Raw genomic sequence first — 22,218 nt, 5'->3', positions numbered from 1 at the left:
TTGCCAAAGGGGGTGCATTTCAATTTCTTACACACACTTGTTATTTCATATGTTGACCAGAGGGGGAGCACTTTTAAAACAGACACACAGACAATTAGAAAAAGCCCTCCTTTTTGGGACCACCCTCATTTTGATAGATTTCACCACCAGGGGTGCAAATGAGACATTCTCTATTAGATGCAATGGTTTTCCGTATTGGGACCATGATTTATGTCCTAACTTGTTCACACCTCCTCATATGGAAGCTACTTTTCCTTGTTGATGTCTCAAGAAGGGTAAAAATACAAGAACACACACACACACACACACACACACACACACACACACACACACACACACACACACACACACACACACACACACACACACACACACACACACGCACGCACACACAGCCTCCTGTCAAAGGCTTGACTGGCATAAAAAAACTACCCTGCAAACAAACATGTAATCTGGACTCAAAATAAAAACAAAACAAAATGGGACACGATTAAATCAGACTTCATTAGGGAGGAAAACCAGAAATATTGAAAATATATTTATAGACTTTCTGATCGAAACAAAACAAAAATAAAAAAAATAAGTCAGATAAGAAGGCGCAAGGTTAAAATGCAAGCAGCCGCCATCACTGCAACGGTTTGTATCCGATTCAATCCCAAGTTTGTTGGAGACTTTTGTTGGACAGGCATGGGTAGAGTCTTCTGGAAGTTTTCACATGCATTTGTTAAATGTTACAGTGTCGGTCTCACTCCCGCAGAAGTCTGTCGTGGTAATTGGGATTTGTTATATTTTGTATATATTATATATCAGGGGTGTCAAACTCATTTGAGCTCAGGGGCCGCATGGTGGAAAATCTGTGCACACGCGGGCCGAACTATTAAAATCATGGCATTAAAACAAAACAATATAGAAAAAAATACGGGCAGCGGTAAAGTTTAGATCCATGAAGGAAAGAAGAAAGTGAATGAATGTTTATAACTGAATACAGTTACATATGCATACAAATGTGTTTTCTTTTGTATTATTTTTTTTTAATGAATTAACGTTTATGACAACTTTTTTCTGAAACACAATATAGAATGTGAGATATAACAGGATAATGCATGCATTTATCATTTGTTTTCAAAACGCTTACAAAAAAGTGGGACCCCAAAAATGTACTGTGGGACCCCAATTTTTATGACTTGATGGGATCCCTGGGACCCCATTTTGAAAATTGGTACGTGCAAAACAGCAGTAGGCGGCCGAGGCCTGCGGGCCACTTCTAATAATAATCAAATATCATCCCCGGGGGCCATAGATCTTTCATTTGCGGGCCGGATCTGGCCCGCGGGCCTTGACTTTGACTGTTATTAAAAAAAGGTCTCAATTGCTCTGTTTATTGCTATTCTGAATGTTGCTGGGTCGGGTTTGGTTTTGGAATTGGATTGCATTATTATGGTATTGTTGTGTATTGTTTTGTTGGATTGACTAATATATTCTTTAAAAAATAAAAATAAAAATAAAAAAAGGTTAGACACTTTTTATTGATCATTTTAAACTCAGTTCTTTTTATTCTGTTATCTATTTTATTAGAGCTATTCCTACTTTTATTCTAACTAATTTATGTTTTTATTCATTAATGTACATTTTATTTTTAAATATATATTTTATATTATTGTTTTAGATTCTACAAATCCAACTGTGGAGGGGGGCGTGGCCTGCGGGCCTGCAGCGAAGCAGGGTGTGCCAGGACCGGCCTCGAAGTCAGCGACAGGTGCGTAGATGGCCCACCTGGGCCTTGTTGTCTAATCACCTGTCGCTGACTTCGAGGCCGGTCCTGGCACACGGCGCTTCGCTGCATGCCCGCAGGCCACGCCCCCCTCCACACCAACCAAAAGCTGTTTAACAAGCATTATATCACTGGTCTGACCATGCAAATTTCGCCCCACTAATAAACGCGACAAAAGGATACAATTGTTCCAAAAGCATTGTTTAATGTCACTCACTGGATCAACAGAAATATAGCAATCACCATAACAAGTTTTTTAAAATCTCTTCGACTTTGTGTGTTTGCAAATTAATTTGAATGCCAGTTTCACTTCTACTTGTGTCAAATATAAACATGTATACGTTAAACATTAGCATAGCTATGTTTCCTACGTGCTAACATGACACTAATGTTGTAACATGCTGTTTCTTTTTTTAACTGAATAAAAACTAAATGATCAAAGTCACAGCTCTCATGTCTTTAATCAACCCTGTGGATTACTTCAAGAAGATTTTAAAATTGTTATTCTTAAGTGGCACTTTCTTGGTTAAATAAAAGGTAAAAAAGTGTAGTGAAGCCTATCTCAAATACATAGCTAAACCGCCTTTTCACTTCAAGATGCTCATCGCCTTAGATTTGTGAAAAAGACTTTAGGGGGACAAAAACAACGAACAGCAACAAGTTGCAAAAGCGGAACAAAAGATTGGGGTCAAAGGTCGGTCAATGTTTAGTGCCAAAGGAATATGGAGGTTAATTTTCTTTTTACTAAAGCTATTTTTACAATAAATGTATGTACCGTAATTAGAATTTTTGTACATCAAATTATGCTGACAATTTCATTAAATAAAAATTTGAGTAAAAATGTGTTTAAAAAAACCAGTTGGTTAAAATACAGTACATACAAATTCAGTGTAAAAAATTAAATGCAGAAAAAAATCAGTGAAGAAATATTTGCTTCAAGACAGAAGCAATCAATCCTGTCTCAGAACCAGCTAACGAGGTGTCAAGTTTGCAGGTGGATTTTTCTGCACTGAATTTTTTTCAGACTGAAACACAAAAAATTTTACACACTGAAAGGTTTTACAAACTGAAGTTTAACTAAAGGCTTAGTGGCCACATGCGTGGACAGCACATTTTAGTTCTTATTTTCAAAATTGTGTACACTACTGAATTGGGGTCTTATGGCCATTTATGTATACACCTATACTGCCATCTGGTGGTGTCAGAAGAGTATAACATACAATGGAATTTGGAAAAAAAAAGGGTAAAAATAAGAATTAGCATGTCACTAAACATGAAGTACACGTTTGTTACTTATGGACTAAGTAAATCATATCAAAAGATGATTCTTAGTTTTTATTCTAATTAGGGTCCAATAAGCAAAGATAAATTTAAAAAAGCATGTAAACAAACAGCTTGGGCCTTAAGAGGTTAATTAAACCAAATTTGGCCCACACATTTTGATTCATTGGAATAGTCAGCATAATTTAAAGTAAAAAAAATATTTTCACAAAAGTCAAATGCAAATAATGTATTTACATTAATTCAGTGTCCAAAAAAAACGTTCTTAATAAAAAAACTCAAATGGACCTTCATAAACGTGACATCATCGCAGTTGGTTTTGTGTGTTTGAAATAAAATATTACAACACGTTTCTGTAACACGTTTAAAAAAAATGGAGAAAGCTGACTTTATTAAATGAGACGCTGATTATTTTGCTTGTGTGACTGACAACTCTCCTTATGCGCTCAACTGTGTGTCCAAAATAATAAGATGGTCCACTTGAACTTCCCCTGAGGTTCCTTCTTTTTGTACGTGTTAAACATTGTGTATGTGCGTGTTTGTGTGTGCTACCAAGACATCAACTCCATTCACATTCTTCCAACTTAACCATTCCATCAAAGGTGTGCCTGAAAAGTAAAATGTTAAAGTGCTCTGAGGTGAGTTGGGGTTTTACTCATGGTCTTTTCATAGATGGCACACACACACACAAACTTTCTTGTATTTGTTACCTTCTTGAGACCTCCAAAAAATGCTTCCTTCTTGTATCATAATAAAAGTCATAATTTTATTCAACGCAAGTCAAAATTTTACAAGAAAAACTTAACATTTGTGCAATATTATGACAAAAGTTGGAATTTTACTGAATAACAGTCGCAATTTTACAAGAAAAGCTTAAAATGTTGGCAATTTTATGAAAAGAGTCATAATTTTACTCGACAAGTCACAATTTTATAAGAAAACTTAACATTTTTGGCAATATATAATAGTCTGAATTTTACTCAAAAAAATGTCACTATATTACAAGAACAAAAAAATTGGCAATATTGTGATACGTCAAAATTCTATATGACAAATGTCACCATTTTGCATTAACAAGTAATCATTTTACATAAAAAAGTTATAATTTTACGAGAAAATATTGCAATATTACAGAAACAGAAAGAATATGAGTAATTTTTCCCAATTTTATAAGAAAAAAGTCGACACTGTTGTGAGAAAAAGACTGCTTTTAGTTTTTTTTGTTTGTTTGTAATTGGTTTTTAATCTTCATTATTTACTTCAAGTTATTAACAGTATGTCTCTATATACATATTTATTTCATTATTTTTATTAATTTTGGCCAAAGGGGGCGCATTTCAATTTCTTACACACACTTGTTATCATATGTTGACCAGAGGGGGAGCACTTTTAAAACTGATGCAGTCAATTTAAAAAATCCCTCATTTTTGGGACCACCCTAACTTTGATAGATTTCACCACCAGGGTTGCAAATGAGACATTCTCTATTACCGGTAGATGTAATGGTTTTCCATATTGGGAACATGATTTATGTCCTAACTCATATGGAAGCTACTTTTCCTTGTTGATGTCTCAAGGAGGGTAGAAATACAAGAACACACACACACACACACACACACACACACACACACACACACACACACACGTCATCAAATCAACATGCACAGTGAAGTGCAACGTTCACTTAAGGAGTTCATAATTACGCACGCAGGGACGCACGTGTCCTCAAGACTGCCGTTAGCGCCGCCAAACATCCGCCTCTGCCTTTCTGGCACGGTAAGTCCACTGGCTACAGAATGGGAGGAGCCTAAAGAAAGCAGCGACGTCATCCTTGGAGGTTAAATGTTCGTAGGCAGCGCTTGGAGCAGCAGTACGCTACAAAACTGACGGTTGCCCTAAACACAAAGACACACACAACAAATGAGAACACACAAGTACAATGCAGGAACCTGTGAAATTAATCAGTCAGCAGCAGCTTGATGATTCCATCCATTTTCTTTAAATACATCCTACTAATTTTTTTCATAGTGCTTCATATCCAATCATTAAAAAAAAAGAAGCTAAATCTGATTAGATTTGACGAACAAGCCTCAAAAACGTAAAATGTGAGTTTGCATTTACATTGCTTTAAACAAAGTGCAATATGGATTGGATCCAGATTAATCTGCCTCTACATAACACATTTGTTTTGTATTATGCTTTAAATGAAATGTAATCTATTCACTAGAGTTGTCCGGATCTCGATCATGGGATCAGGGGCTGATATATGCCCGTAGCTGTTTATTAGCAATTAGCAATGTTTACACGGCTAAAGATTTTACTCCTGTGAAAGATGCCTTCAAAAGGGATGCAAGCTGAGGGAGACATAATTACATTTCCATAATACTATAAAAAAAAAAACATTTCCATATTTCTTGCTACACGAATGCAGGAGTTGCTGGAATTCCATCTCAAAGTTGAGAGCAAGCTACAACAAATGGGTCTTCTATCCACAGTGCGAAGCCGTTTCTAATATACTAATCCTCACCACCATGGCGGAAAATAAACTGTCCCTTCTAAGTATTATCATTGGAGGACGGGAGGAAAAAGAATGGCCAAGCATGCTACTACGCACACACCAGGCAGATTGATGTAAGCTAAAGCGTCAATGTCAAATAAGGCTGAATGATCCAGATGTTGATACTATCGATAGCGAGTTTAGTATCAGTATTTATCTTTTTCTTGTTGTTAATTTTTTTTGTAATCAACAAAACAATACACAACAATACCACAATAATGCAATCCAATTCCAAAACCAAGCCCGTCCCAGCAACATTAAGAACAACAACAAACAGAGCAATTGAGGACACACAAACATGACACGGAACAATCCAAATGTAGTGAAACAAAAATGAACATTATCGACAACAGCATCAACATTAGTAATAATTTCAAAATAGCAGTGATTAATAAAACCCTCATTGACATTATCATTAAAAACATTAATAAAAAAAATTAAAAAAAATTAGAAATGAACAATAGTGTCATAGTGGCTTACACCTACATCACATCTCACAAGCTTCTCTCTTGTTGTTATTAAAAAAACATTTTTTGGGTAATTTTTGTTAGTTTTTACAAAGTCAAGGAGTAAGTATCTGGATACTGGAAGGCTTAGAGGGCAAATGATTTAAATGGGAACCAATAGTAGTTTTTGCTTCTGTTTAGTTATTGTGCACTCGTCACTTTATTTGGTCAAAAGATTGTGTATCTTTCAATACCACACATTTAATATATCATGTGACTTACACAACATCTAGGAAATTCCAAATTTAATAACACACGCTTTATAATTTTTAAAAACTTTGTTTACTTGAGTAATTTCCTTTAAAACATTTTTAACTCTATGAACGAATCAAAACTCAGAACTCAAAATCGGGTTGGGATTGGAAGCCAAAATTGTGGATGGGTACATCACTAGTGCTTAGACTTCAATGTATTTATTTATTTTTTTAAACAATTTATATTTTTACATGCTTATTTTCTAACCAATGTGCATTTATAAAAAACTGAAAAATATCATCCATGTCAATAAACGAAATAAAATAAACCATTTAAACCTGTAAAAATAGGAATTTGCTTTTACATTGCGTCTAAATCTGGATTAAATCTGGATGAATCTAAAAATTCACAGCACATTTGCATAAAAACAAAATTTTATTTTTATGCTTTACTTAATATTTATTTGTTTTATGTATGTATGTATATATATATATATATATATATATATAAATATATACAGTATATATATATATATATACACACACACACACACCCACACACACACATACATACATACACGCACACACAAACATATATATACAAATATATATAAATAAATAAATACACACACATAAATAGATATATACACATAAAAACAATAAATATACCGGTAATGTGTATTTCTATAATAAATTATATACATATACATACATAACACGAGTAAATATTGAAATATATGTATTTAAATAAATAATATGAAATAATATTACATATATTGAAAGGGTCTTTTTTAATAAGTGTTTAAATGTATTGGAAGCATCACTGAAGGAATGTGTCCCAGATTATTTTTTCTAAAAAAAGTATCAATCAATCAATCAATGTTTATTTATATAGCCCTAAATCACAAGTGTCTCAAAGGGCTGTACAAGTATGTAAATGAATTGAAATAAAATGACATTTAATGATTGACAGGAAGAGGGGATCGAACCTGCGGTGCACGCCTGCCAGGGCGGTGTGACGCAGTGGGAAGAGTTTGGGGTAGATGATGGTGAACATGGCTTGGCTGCAGCGGTGACAGTGACCCAGCGGGAACTGCAGCAGGTCAAGAAAACTCTTTGGCAGAGCGACGGGAGGCAGGAAGTTGACATCTGGAGGAAAATAAGTCACTTTTTTACGCTTTCAGGTCATGTGATGCCAAGGTAAACCCGACGTCACCTGTGTGGCGGCGATGGTGGTTGCGTTGCTGGTGGAAGAGGCGGTGTAGTGTTCTCATGGCGAGCTCCTCTAGGGGAACCACGTCGTCTGCCTCTGAGGCGACCACCTTGACATCAGCGGGCAGCCCAACCATACCTTTGCTCAGATCTTCATCCAGAGAGTCGCCCAGCTCGCCGGTGAGCACATGTGGCGACACGCCGCACCTGTGACAGTGAAACACAATGACTGATATTCAACACAAACACAACAGTCGCCAGATGCCCGATCACACTTCCAAATTCACTGCTACACTCTGTTGCTTATTTCTTTTTTTAATTTGAAACATATTTAATGTGTTTTTGGCCTAAAATTGGCGTTTTAAGCACGAAAACAGCTAAATAAAATAAACAAATGGCTACATAAACTAAAAATATCAATAATATAGTAACATTTATCAAAAAAGGAGACCAAACTAAATGGTAAATGGGTTATACTTTTATAGCGCTTTTTTACCTTCAAGGTACTCAAAGCGCTTTGACACTATTTCCACATTCACACACACATTCACACACTGATCACGGGAGCTGCCATGCAAGGCGCTAACCACAACCCATCAGGAGCAAGGGTGAAGTGTCTTGCTCAAGGACACAACGGACGTGACGAAGTTGGTAGAAGGTGGGGATTGAACCAGGAACCCTCAGGTTGCTGGCACGGCCACTCTCCCAACTGCGCCATGCCGTCTCCTAATCTAATGCTGTTCAGTATCGCGGCCACTGATTGGCTCAGCCTCGTGTTATTTCTTGTTTTCTTATTTTATTTTAGAGGTCTCTCATAATGTTAAAAAGCGTATTCAGGTCGTAAACTGGTTTTTGATGCTTTAGCTATAAAAATATCCCATTTATAATGAATAACTCCTACTTGGCGGTAAGTATTTGCTACGGTAATGTCCGGAAACAATTAACAGCGATAAAAAAAGGATTACTGTACTTGTATGGAAAATACAAATGTCCACTGTAAAGGACATTAGCTTTGAGGAGGCTATCAGGTCACAGAGGAAAGAGATGGCATTTTGCACACTTATTGGATAGAAGGCGGAGCCAGGAAGCATTACCCGCTGCAGCCGATGACCTTGTTGTACAAGTAGGACGGTAGGCCCTTCAGGTCCACGTTGTTGTCCACAAATACAAACTGGAGTTCTCGCGATCGCCCCAGATCTGCAAAAACAACAACACTGACTCACTTTGGGTGTTTCACAGCTGCGATAATGCGTTGATTTTATACGTCGCTTCAGGCAACGACAAGAAACGAGAACATCGCAGGTGAGTTGACACGGACCGAGTGGCAGGAAGGTGAGGCGGTTGGCCGCCATGGAGAGCTGGTTGAGGCGGTGCAGCCGGCAGAGGTGGCGGGGAACGTGGCTCAGCAGGTTGTGGTCTGCGCTGAGGCTCTGCAGAGAGATGCAGCGGTGCAGACGATCGGGGAGGGACATGAGCTGGTTCATGGACACGTCCAAAGTCTCCAGCTCATGCAGGTCGCCAATCTCTGAACCGCAGAAAAGCAGAGAAGTGTTAAAATGGAGGCTTTAAAGTTAGTCCTCTTAAAATGTGTTTAAAGCCAGCGAGGCGTGTTGTTGAACTTTGGAAACGACAGCGCACAACCGTGACGTCACCAGAGGAGTACAAGTCCCCGTATGAGCCGTGTACACGCATGTGCTATGCGGAGAGTTTTGGAACTCTACACTTTGGCCAGTATCTGCAAAAGTCTGTTTTTGAGGACAAGAGGCCCAAACGCAGGGATAAGTATGCGTTTATTAAGGCCCAATCCACACAAACAGTAATACTTCATAAACACTAAATAAAAGTGATTATTACTTTTCAAAAAAAGGGTAAATGGCTCAGCATTACAGCAGCGAATAACAAGCTCTCTATTTTCTACCGCTTGTCCCTTTTGGGGTCACGGGGGTGCTGGAGCCTATCCCAGCTCAGTGTTTCTCATAAACTGCCAAGATACCTGTGGCGGTGGGGGCGTGGCTATGGGTGTGGTCACCATGACATCATCGAGTAATTTGCATAATTTACTACAATGATTTGATTTTCTCTAAAAAGGCTAAAAAAATGTATACTTACTAATTAATAATAACAGTTTTGTTTTAAACGTCTATCCATCCATTTTACAACATAATTACAACATATTTATATACAGATTTGAACAATAAGTTATTCACTGAAATATATTTATTACTTGTGGTTCTTACAAAAAATATATCTTATAAAATATAAAAGCTAAAATGTCTCAAAGCTCTGCCCCTTTAATTAGTGCATACTAAATAATTTAACTTTAGCCTACTACTACAACCATATTATTTACCAGCAACATAAAGTGAAACAGAGGCAGAGGTGTCATGCCACAGTCAGTAACAAATAAACAGAAAACAGTAGTGGTGGTAGATAGACACAAAGCTTCATCAAACATCTGATCCACTGAACAAAGAGCTCCAAAAATCTTGAACTTTAGACTGCCATCAGTTTTACTCCCTACGCTTAACCATGTGTTTCCTACTGCCTGCAGACTTTGCACCCTTTGTTATATACACATGTTGTGTTTCTAATATAAATACATTTAATAAAGTTAAATACAAATAAGGCAACAAGAGAAGTATCCTACACTTCTCTTTTGTAAAGTAAATCTGAACAGCCGATATGGGCATCTACATCAACTATATGATTTGCCTGAGAAGCTGGAGAGGACAAAAAATAAATAAATATATATATATATATATATATATATATATATATATATATATATATATATATATATATATATATATATATATATATATATATATATATATATATTTGTTTATATATATATATATATATATATATATATACACATATATATATATATATATATATATATATATATATATATATATATATATATATATATATATATATATATATATATATATATATATATATATATATATATATATATATATATATATATATATATATATATATATATTTTTTTTACATTTAATTTAATTTATTTTATTTTTATTTTTTATTTGTGGCGGACGTAATTCTTTCGTGGCGGGCCGCCACAAATAAATGAATGTGTGGGAAACCCTGCAGCTGCACTCGAGCAGAAGGCAGGGTACACCTTGGACAAGTCGCTACCTCATCGCAGGGCCAACACAGATAGACAACATTCCCACAGTAGGGAACATTTAGTGTTGCCAATCAAACTATCCCTAAGTGCATGTTTTTGGAGGTGGGAGGAAGCCAGAGTACTCGGAGGGAACCCACGCAGTCACGAGGAGAGATGCAGCGGTGCAGACAAGATTAATAATAGCTTACCGAAAGTAATAAAACAGGAACTGATGCATCAGCAGCTAACTTAGTAGGCTTTGTAACATGTTTTGAAATGGTTCTAATATCATTTATATGCAACAAAGTAAATTGATATATGACATTATCACACGTTATCTGCATATATATTGCGATACGTATTTTTGCCCATATCGCTTATGTACCTAAGTTTACATGTGTCGATTGTGCAGTTGATAAGCTCGGTTAGGTCAAAAGATACAAACAATATTCACATTTTCAAGCAGGTTACAATAAACGTGTTTGTAATGGTTAGAGCGTCCGCCCTGAGATCGGTAGGTCGTGGGTTCAAACCCCGGCGGCCGAGTCATACCAAAGACTAAAAAAATGGGACCCATTACCTCCCTGCTTGGCACTCAGCATCAAGGGTTGGAATTGGGGGTTAAATAACCAAAAATGATTCCCGGGCACGGCCACCGCTGCTGCTCACTGCTCCCCTCACCTCCCAGTGGGTGATCAAGGGTGATGGGTCAAATGCAGAGAATAATTTCGCCACATCTAATGTGTGTGTGACAATCATTGGTACTTTACCTTTTTTTATATATCCCTTATGTACCTAATTAAGTTTACATGTGTCGATTGTGCAGTTGATTAGCTCGATTAGGTCAAAAGACATTAACAATATTCATATTTTCAAGCAGGTTGCAATAAATGTGCTTGTAATAAATATTTGTTGAAGTGAGACTACTTCTCTCTTCATTTGTTTTAATGGAACAACGTTGCCTCCTACTGGCCTGTGGGGCTAATGCAGCTGGAAAGTGCCATCTGCAAATAAACTCCTGCACTCTAACACGGTGAAATACCTACATTTACATTGTGCGCTTATTTGGTGGAGGTCACACACTAGTAAGTAAGGCAGGAACCAAATTAAGGATGAAATTAAGAAAGCAAATGAAAAATTTAAATTTTCCATACAAAAGTGACCATTGGATGCCTGAGTCAGATAAAAATGATGCTCGTGTTCAGACCTCTCCATTTAAAAGAGCAAAGTCCTCCCAGGTTCTTTTTCTAATGGCTTGTCGTATTAAGGCGAGGGGACCAGAACTGAAGTTGAACAATTTACTCTACAAATGGAGTACAAATAATAGCAATACCAAAGTTGGACCTCTATTGCGCTCATTATACTCTCTAAAAACATCCAGAAAGCACCAACAATACTCCATTTACATGTCGTGACCTGAAAATTAACCAAATACGAGTGATATTGTTATTGTAAGTGCCAATACAGATGGACTATTTTAGCGGCGCATTGATAGCAGTGAGCTAGCCAATTGCTATCTTAGGCTGCTATTGTTGACACATTATAAGCCAACGGCTGCTTTTGCTTCGTCTCAAACTTGCTAAAAGTAAATTCTAGATGATAATTCATTCATCTTTCACCTGCTAGTAGACAAATATGGCCATGGACCGACAGTCTGGTCGAATTTCATATCCCCGCAAGGTGCTGAAACTTTTTTTTAACCCTTTCTAAACGGGACTGCGTAAGCGTCCCCGTAGGTTGGCATCCCAGCAAGATTGGAAATATTACAGTGTTTGTTTTATTATGCTTTATTATGGTTAGTTTGTATGTTTTGCATCTAGAAATGCTCCGGTTGCTATAGTGTTTCAGTAAAGCTACATCTGTTTAGCACTCGGCCTTTGAAACTTATTGCTCATCCTCTTTGTGTTCGGGCTCAAAAATATAAGGTTCTGGATCATAATTTTTCCCAAAGTAATGGTTGTTGGCTCTTACAAAGCCTGCTTAATTAATTATCTGTGAGATTGATACTATTTTGATCCTATCTATTTATTCGCAAACTTTGGAAGTCTTTTGGTGTCATAAATCAGATATATATGATAATAGCTTTAACATAGAGGCAACTTGTTTTTCCACTCTAGTGCTACTTGAAGGTGGAAAATAGTCAACGAACACGTGCTTTTACCAAGAGCGACTGCAGCCTTTTTAGCAAAGCCTAAAAATCAAAGCTCAATAACGCTAAAAGCCCAGACGGGACGACAACAAGAGTGTTTACCTGGTGGGAGGCACTTCAGCTGGTTGTTGGACAGCCTCAGGTGGCGTAACGTCCTCAGTCGGCCCACCTCTGGACACAGTAGCTGGAGGGCGTTGTTGCTCAGGTCCAGTGACTGCAGACGGGCCAAGTTTCCAATTGCTGGGAAACACACCATAGGTGTACACGCATTAACTCCATTATATTAATCATCCACTGATAAAACCACAAAAATAATTAACTCTATTAACCACACCTTATTATGTATTTCTTTTCAGGCCTTATATTCAGGGTCTAACAAAAGTTTATGCCCACCCACTATTCCCAAGCAAGTCATAGCGTTTCTTCCCATCACTCACTAAAACAACGAAATGAATCAGTGTGTCATAGTGTTTCAATGTGTCAATATGGTACATAGTTGGGCTGGGCGATATGGCTGAAAACTGTACCACGATATAAGTTTTTAATATCGGTCAATATCAACAATTATTGATATTCTTTATGACCTATGGAAAATAAGGACCAGGAGAAAAATATATTAAATGTGAACATTTTTATTTCAAATGTTACCATCCTCTGATTATAATCCCCTCAGCTATCAAGGCAGAAAGGTAAGGAAATGTCAACACAGGCAGGGAAAACACTCAAACAATCTAAACAACAATCTAAAATGACATTGAACACTTACAATACCCTCTTAAAATTCAAGGTGCAAAAATAAGGATTAGGAAAGAAATGCCTAATAAACTAACAAAATAGTGCAACGTTTAAAAATGTAAACAGAGAGAAACCTAAAAGTGCGGATAAGGTGGTGTGGTATTACTGATTTCGAGCATTTTGGTCCCGACTACGGTCCATTTGAAAAAAACAACAACCCAAAACTGCCTTACTGTCATGGTGAGTTTTCCTGTTCTATCAACAATTTCTTGGCTCTCAACAGCACTCATTTTTACTTTATCTTCAAACTCCATGCATGGAATCAACCGCGAGACAAAAAGATGGCACAACCAATCTTATAAATATTCACCGTTAGCATTAAGGCACTTTTTGTGTCTTTTTACGCATTGAAATTGTGGTCACTTTGTTGTCTGTGAAGCACTTTGAGTCTGCCTTGTGTATGAAAAGCGCTATACAAATAAAGTTGCCTTGCCTTGCCTTGAAATCAGAAAGGATGCGTGCGCATTTCCAGAAGCCCGCGCGTCCCTGGGATGCAGATTTTTTTTTACTGACCCTGCTTTCTCCGGGTCAAAACTCTGGTTTACTTGTTTTTTTTTATCGATTATCTGTGTTTTGTTTTGTTTATATTTAATGAGTCAAATTTCTGTCCCTGTTTATTGCGTTTTTATTGGTCGACTTCAAAGTAATGAACTTTTCGGTACAATTTCTTAATTTTTAAATCGCCGAAAGTTCGGTATTAGGACACCCGCGTGTTATTGTTTTCGTCATGGCGAGCAATAAACCCAAAAAGCGAAGCTTCAATGGAAAGTGGCTTCAGGAGCCACTTTTCAGCACATGGCTCACTTATGAAGATGGAAAGATGTTTTGCACGCCATGTAAACGGGCTAATAAAAAGAACACCTTTACGACAGGTCGCACTGATTTTCAAAGATCCAGCCTCACCAGGCACCAAGAAACATTATGTTAAAACTTTCCTGCTTGTCGGCTCCCAGACTGTGGTCGAGGAGCGTAGGGGAGACGTTCCCTCCAGGGCCGATGCATTGTCCACTTTGCCCGGCAGTGGGTCCCTACAGTTCTGCTCTTTGGTCGGAATGACGAGGCCGTCAATTTGTTACAACTCTTTATTTATGTTTTCCACAAAGCCAAGCGGACACCCACCATGCAATTAACACTCGTGAACATGCTAGCGCTCCCTCTCCTAACTTGCCCACTCACTTACACACTTCACTCACCCCACATATTGCCATTCCACACAGTTTATGGCCATCACGAAGCCAGAGATGAAATGCCAGAGGCATTGAGTGCCACTGTATTAAATGACATTGAAACTGACTTTCAAAATTCTAAATTTGTTGGGATTATTATACTCCTCCCACCCCCACCAAGGACTGTTTTCACTGCTGGAATCTAGAAAGAGGTTCCGCAGACTCCGTAGCAGAACCTCCAGGTTCTGTAACAGCTTCTTCCCTCGGGCCATAAGACTCTTGAACGCATCATAATAATCCCCTCAATTCCCCCCAAAAATGGATTAACTCGCTGGAATATAAAGACAATATAAACAACATCCATAAACGTGGATGCATATGCAAAAGTGCAATATATTTATCTGTACAGTAATCTATTTATTTATATCTGCACCTTATTACTCCTTTATCCTGCACTACAACGAGCTACTGCAACAAAACTTTGTTCTTATCTGTACTGTAAAGTTCAAATTTGAATGACAATAAAAGGGAAATCTATGTCTAATTATTTGCCATGAAAGTGTAGATCTGGCGGTTTTTAAACGACTGATGAAAATGTGTCGTATGTATGTATGTATGCCCTGGCACACCATTATCATCATTTCATGACCGACGCAAAAAACCTTCTATACTTTTATACTGAAATAAATACACCTACAACGTATGAAATGAAAATATAGAAAAAAATGTAAAGTTTAGATCCATGAAAGAAAGAAGTGAATACACGTTTATAACTGAATACATTTACATATGCATAAAAATGTGTCTTCTTTTGTATAATTTTTTTTAATGGATTAAGTAACGTTTTTGACAACCTTTTTCCAAAACACAATATAGAATGTGAGATATAACAGGATAATGCATAAATTTATCATTTGTTTTCAAAACGCTTACCGTACATAAAAGTGGGACCCCTAAAATTAACTGTGGGACCCCGATTTTATGATTTGATGGACCCCATTTTGAAAATTCCTAGCGCCAACAGTGAATATTGTTACCTGATTGGCTGTTAGCGTGCCACTCACTGATCAGTGCTTACTTCCTGCGTTTTGGTCAGCGAGTGCCTTTGTTCATGCAACCAATCTTGCGTCACATTTTTTTTAATTGATATTGATTACGTATTTATCGGAATATATATTGATATTGTTTTATCACCCAGCCCTAGTACGTAGTTAGCTTTTGTCAAACAACTATAAAGGCATGGCAGAAGACGACCCCAATATGTCCCACTGTCACACAAGCATCGCCCAGTTTTTAATGATTAAACTTTCGACCGGTACTGTGTGTAAGCTACATGCGTTTAGGACTTATCACATGACTTAGGAGACTCACCTTCCGGAATAAGCACTATGTTGTTAGAGTGCAAATACCTGAGGATAAAAATATACGTTAGAACCTAAGAACAAATAAGTAATGCGATCTATTTTTCGTACAGAATCTTGATACAAAATACTTACAGTTCTATTAGATTTGGTAACTTCTGTGCAAGATTGTCAGGCTGATAAGGCAACAAAAGACACATGAAACAAACCTAATACATGTCTGTTTAATGACAAGTAGGGATGATGTTCGAAAACCGGTTCTCCCGACTGTTCGATAAGAAAAGAACCGATTCCATGGATTCAAATCCCTTTTTGAGAAACGGTTCCCGTTATCAAAGCCACTATAGTAAAGAAAAAGATTTGGTTCTTTATTCGAATCCCGTGTCACAGGAAATGTCCTGTGGCACGTCACAGGAACTGACTTAGCTCAGTCATCTGGCGGCAGATACAGAAGCAGCAACAACATGGACCGGGAAAAAAACGCTCCGAGGCATGGCTTCACTTTACTAAGAAATACGACGAGGAAACGGCTATCTGCAACTATTGCCAGGCTTCGCTTTCCTGTAAGGGGAGTACAACAAACACGTTGAAACATGTTCAGGCCGTATATAACCTGAAGGTAAGAGAAACGTGTTGTGTCTTCGACACGTGGAGAAGCAGCGACAGAGATGACGAAGCACACCCCTCTTCCTCTGCTTCAACCTGCAGTCCCAGCGAGTAACTAATGTTAACTGTTGCCGGTTCATTTCCATATCTGCTCACTTATAGCCTTTAGGCTAAAATAACGTTACCTCCTATGTCAACCAGGACTGCAGTAATGTTAGCTAGGCTACTGTTACCTAAGCATAGTCAGTGGCTAACGTTAACGTTAGCCTTTTTGTATGTGTCTGATAACGTTAACAGTATCTTGTATCTTTGCCATGAATTGATTTACATGGACCCCGACTTAAACAAGTTGAAAAACTTATTCGGGTGTTACCATTTAGTGGTCAATTGTACGGAATACAGTGTTTCCCACACATTCATTTATTTGTGGCGGCCCGCCACGAAAGAATTACGTCCGCCACAAAAAAAAAACAAACAAAAAAAAAAAAAATACAACATTTTTTTTTTTGTCCTGTCCAGCTTCTCAGGCAAATCATAAAGTTGATGTAGATGCCCGTTTAGGCTGTTCAGATTTACTTTACAAAAGAGAAGTGTAGGATACTTCTCTTGTTGCCTTATTTGTATTTGACCACTACTGTTTTCTGTTTATTTGTTACTGACTGTGGCAGGACACCTGTGCCTCTGTTTCACTTTATGTTGCTGGTAAATAATATGGTTGTAGTAGTAGGCTAAAGTTAAATTATTTAGTATGCACTAATTAAAGGGGCAGAGCTTTAAGAGACATTTTAGCTTTTATATTTTATAAGATATATTTTTTGTAAGAACCACAATTAATAAATATATTTCAGTGAATAACTTATTGTTCAAATCTGTATATAAATATGTACATAAAGTGTTGTAATTATATTGTAAAATGGATGGATGGATGGATGGACGGACGTTTAAAACAAAACTGTTATTATTGATTAGTAAGTATACATTTTTTGAGCCTTTTTAGAGAAAATCATATCATTGTAGTAAATTATGCAAATTAATCTATGTCATGGTGACCACGCCCATAGCCACGCCCCCACCGCCACAGGTATCTTGGCAGTTTATGGGAAACACTAGAATATGTACTGTACTGTGCAATCTACTAATAAAAGTTTCAATTAATCAGCCTACACCACTCCAGAGTTTGCAGGTCTGTCTAATAAACTAGTGCTTGAAATATGTGAATTGAGATAATGTTAATGTTATCCTATTTCAGATGATGACATTCATGACAGCCAGAGTGACCAGGGCAGTGTTTGCTGTGTTTATTTTATTTTTTTCTAAAAAAATAAAAGTGAGCTTTTGTTAAACCAAGTCTTGTTTTTTTTTCCATATACAACAACCTATCTGGATTTGATAAGATAATCGATAAGGAATCGGCTCGATAAGAGGATTCGATAATGGCATCGAAATCGATAATTTCTTAACAAACATCATCCCTAATGACAAGTTAAGTGTCCATTGCTTACCAATGTAGTGAGCAAGTTCCTCTTCATGTAAAGCCTCTCCAGAAACTGCAGGCCTTCATCTTTCAGCAAATCGACTGGGAAATGGTTCAGATTTCTGTAGTTGAGGAAGAGATTTTTGTGGCGCTCCTGCTTGGCCATGACTATAGCCTCATGGAGCTCAGTGGCCATCTTTGGGGAGACCTCTTCTCCTTCCTGCCCTGCCTCTACGCCACCATTGTCTTTCTGGGAAATGCATAACATTGAGTTTTAACCGACTGCCTAGTGCCTTTAGCGTTATTTTTTTACTGTACACAGCAATGCACTTGACGGGGCTGCACTTATAATCACAGTTGATGATGGACTTTGACACTAAACAAACGGAACGAGATGAAAGTTTAAACTGCAGACAGAAACAGGTTAGCATGCTCAAACTAGCATTAGCTTCCCAGCACCGTTAGCTGTTTAGCTAAGCACTAGCAAATATTACGAACAACTAAGAAAGAACAGCACACAACTAAATGTAGCTTACCTCAATTGTGAATGACTAACATGTTTTAATTACACACACCGACATGACGAGGATGACAATATTTACAAACGTGTATAGACATTAAGCTAAGCAAAAAAGATAACGCAACCGCCGTAAACAGAGTGAAACTGTCGTAAACGCGATATGTGACGTCAGCTGCGTGCGCATGCGCAGACACTGTAGCGTGCCTATTCTTTGTATCGTAGTTAACTCGCCATTATTGAAGTTTTTGAACAATCATCGACATTTTCACTAAATTAATTTATATTTAAATCATTGTTACTGACGTGTTAATAGAAGATAACGCCACCGATCGGTTAATGGCCACCGCCGTAAACACAGTCGTACTGTCGTAAACACAATATGTGACGTCGTGTCCGCCTTATTCGAGTCCAGGATTTATAATAATCGTGTCTTTGAACATTTTGTGAGATGAAGCCAACAATTTTGTAAGCAAGTGGCGCCACATAAAAATGTGCTAATTTAAAAAAAATATGAACGCCCTTTTTTTAACAGCGGCTCGTACGACGGCTGCGCATGCGCAGACACTGTAGCTTGCTTACTCTTTGTAGTGTAGTCAACTCGCCATTATTGAAGTTTTTGCACAATCATTACAAATCGCACTAGATTAATTACAATATTTAGGTGTTAAATGTGTATTGCATTTGGACTAAGTGAGTAAACGAGCAGGGATGATTTGCATACATTTTTATTGAATCTTAAATCTCACGTAGAAAAAAAAAAAAAAAAGAATCAGAGAAGCAGACATTCTCTTTTTCCTTCAGCCAATCATTTTCCCTCCAGTATTTAGAATATATTGGGGGGGAACCCCAGCATATACAAAAATGAAACCAAAAATGCAACCTCATTCTAACTGATAAACACACTAGAAAAAAGGCTGTAAGGATATGAAAAATGTACATATGTGAAAAATCTTCTAACAAATTGGCCATTGATGAAAAAAAAGACCAAAAAGAACACTTTCGTTTAATTTTGTCCACTCTTGAGAGGCCTGGTAGTGGTAAAAAAACAACAACAAAAAAAACATGAGGAATGAATCAGATCATTAACACTCAAAAGCAGCCCGTCCTGATCCCGAAGAATAAGAACCGAAAGGACAACAATCTGGGCCTGAAACAGGAGGAAGATCAAGGTGTGGGGGTGGTGTGGTTTAGCCAGGTTATCGCCATGGCAACAGCAAGTCCAAAAACGACAGAAAAGGAGTATTTGGTTTCCAAACCTGCGCAGAGGAAGGAAATTGGAAAGGGGGAAAAAAACTGACTTCCCTTAGCTCCCGGAGGTGTAACCATAGCAACCAGAGCACATAATTAGCCAGCTATACCTTCAAGTGAAAGCAGATGTTGTCCACTGGTGCACAAACCTTCCACCTGGCGGAACCTGAACGAAGCACCTCAACAGGGCAGGCGAAAAGGTGTGGAACTTAAGATGGCGGAGCAGTGTAAAGTGTAAGTCATGTGTGAATGTTCACCTTCATCAGCTAATATGGTTTGCTTTGGGGTAAGCAACAGAAACATGGGCAGCAAAAAAAAAAAAAAAGAATATCGAAGATAAATGTCATTATTATTATTTTTTTCCCCTCTAACTTTGATATGTTATCATTATGTGCAAAAAAAGACCACACTTGTTTACATATACGTATATGGTATGTACACATGCATATATATACATAAACATATATATATATATATATATATATATATATATATATATATATATATATATATATATATATATATATATATATATATATATATATATATATATATATATATATATATATACATACACACACACACACACATATATATACACACAAGATTACAGTGTGGGAAAAGTTGGAATATAAGAAATAATATGGTGATGTTTCAGGGATAAAGTCGCAATATTGGAAGAAAGAAAAATTCCAGATCTTTTAGGATTAGTTAATGTTGTTTATATAGGAATAAAGTTGAAATATTGAGTGAAAAAAATGCTTATTTTGTGAATAAAGTCGTATTTTTATGGGTACAATAGAACGTCTCAATATTACTAGAATAAAGTCGTAATATCAAGTGAAAAAGTATCAAGTGGAAATATCACCAGAAAGAAATCCACAAGAATAATATTGAAATATTACAGGGAATTTATCATATGAAATCGACATTTTAAGAAAAATAAGTTGCCGTATTAGAAATAAGTCATTTTTAAGTTACTGGAAAAAAGAGAAAGGCCTAATGATACGAGAAAAAGTCATACAAATATTAAGATAAACGTTAGAGACAGTAATGTGGCTGTGAAGATCTTGTCTTCATATGTTACAAGAAAAAGTTGTAAAAAAAACTAAAAAACTTACGAAAATAAAATTTGTAACGTTACATGAATAACAGTGTCGTTATGAAGGTTTAATGTTACTTAACAGGCTGAATGATCTCGGGGGAGATGTTTTTTTATAACAAAAAAAAGTCAGAAAATAAAATGTGAATAAACACTGATCGACAAAAAGGTTTCATAGAGTACGCAAATAAAGCGGTGTATTTTTTGCGAGGTTCAGATGATCAAATTAGGACTTTATTCTTGTCATATCTAAATTGTTTTAATCTAAAATTGACTTTTTTACCCTGTAAAAAAATAATTGCTTGATGCCATATTTCCAACTTTTTCTTCCTTCCACAATAGTTCCTTATATTGATCCCAAACTTAAATTACATTACTTTTCAAACTTAGAATTTTCACAATTTTCAAAATTGGCAGATGCGGTCAAGCGGATTACTTGGAAGAGTAAAGAATCAAACAAATGGGTAGATTATGAAATACAATCCCATGTTTCTGTGCTTGGAGTAGGATGGTTTTGCTTGGCGGTTTGACGTTGGCCCTCTAAAGCTCCTCATGAAACAAAAATGTTTTGAAATCCAGTACGCATCATAACAAAAACAAAGGAAAAAAAAACAATGAGGTAGATGGCTGGTCGAACAAAACAAAAAAAAAAGCACAAACCTTCCCTTCCCAAAGTAGCAAAAAAAAAAACAACACATCATAAATGTACCTAAAAAAACAACCTCATCAGGGTATTTTGTACAGTGATTTACACTTCAGGACAAAAACAACTAACATAAATAACCGCAAAACTGGGCTGGTAGTCCAAATGTGGATTTTTTTTTTCAGGCAAAACCACATTTTTTCAGTAAACGTCTTCAGGTGTGACGGGGGTAGACATATAAATAAATAAATTCTCAACAATTGTTCGAAGTCATAACGTCGCAAAAACAACACAGAGTCAGTTAGCGGGATGATTAGCAATATGTACCATACTCCGTAAAGAAAATAGTGCTTTTCCTTCTCCGCAGCGCTAATATTCCCCAGTTTTTGATCACTTTCGCGTTTAGTGTTAGCTGTAGCAATCTGCGACTTGGAATCGTCGCTTTGAAATGTAGTGTGTTCACAATGTTGGTTTTTTTAGCGCTACAAAAACGAGCA

General features: G+C 36.9%; 2 protein-coding genes across 5 annotated transcripts in view; both read right to left on the bottom strand.

Annotated features, from left to right (window-relative positions):
* Positions 1 to 1,894: 1,894 nt before the first annotated feature.
* Positions 1,895 to 18,889, bottom strand: lrrc28 (leucine rich repeat containing 28). Its single transcript, XM_062023097.1, has 10 exons — positions 18,745 to 18,889; positions 18,237 to 18,458; positions 16,264 to 16,304; positions 16,139 to 16,176; positions 12,909 to 13,046; positions 8,840 to 9,046; positions 8,616 to 8,718; positions 7,526 to 7,728; positions 7,299 to 7,458; positions 1,895 to 4,947 (listed from the first exon to the last, which is right to left on the bottom strand). Exons 2-10 carry the CDS (start codon positions 18,402 to 18,404, stop codon positions 4,878 to 4,880), a joined length of 1,128 nt encoding a protein of 375 aa, XP_061879081.1. The 5' UTR covers positions 18,405 to 18,458; positions 18,745 to 18,889; the 3' UTR covers positions 1,895 to 4,877.
* Positions 18,890 to 20,555: 1,666 nt separating this feature from the next.
* The window catches only part of LOC133631050 (insulin-like growth factor 1 receptor), a 135,439-nt gene continuing 133,776 nt past the window's right edge, over positions 20,556 to 22,218 (bottom strand). For all 4 annotated transcript variants that reach the window (XM_062023055.1, XM_062023064.1, XM_062023072.1 and 1 more), the window contains one exon: positions 20,556 to 22,218. This exon is cut by the window's right edge. The gene's annotated coding sequence lies outside the window, so the exon portion shown is untranslated.

Source organism: Entelurus aequoreus, linkage group LG02 (assembly GCF_033978785.1).
Source record: "Entelurus aequoreus isolate RoL-2023_Sb linkage group LG02, RoL_Eaeq_v1.1, whole genome shotgun sequence".
In the NCBI taxonomy this organism is placed as follows: Eukaryota; Metazoa; Chordata; class Actinopteri; order Syngnathiformes; family Syngnathidae; genus Entelurus; species Entelurus aequoreus.
The sequence above is the reverse complement of the archived record's forward strand: the minus strand, read 5'-3'. Positions and strand labels throughout refer to the sequence as shown.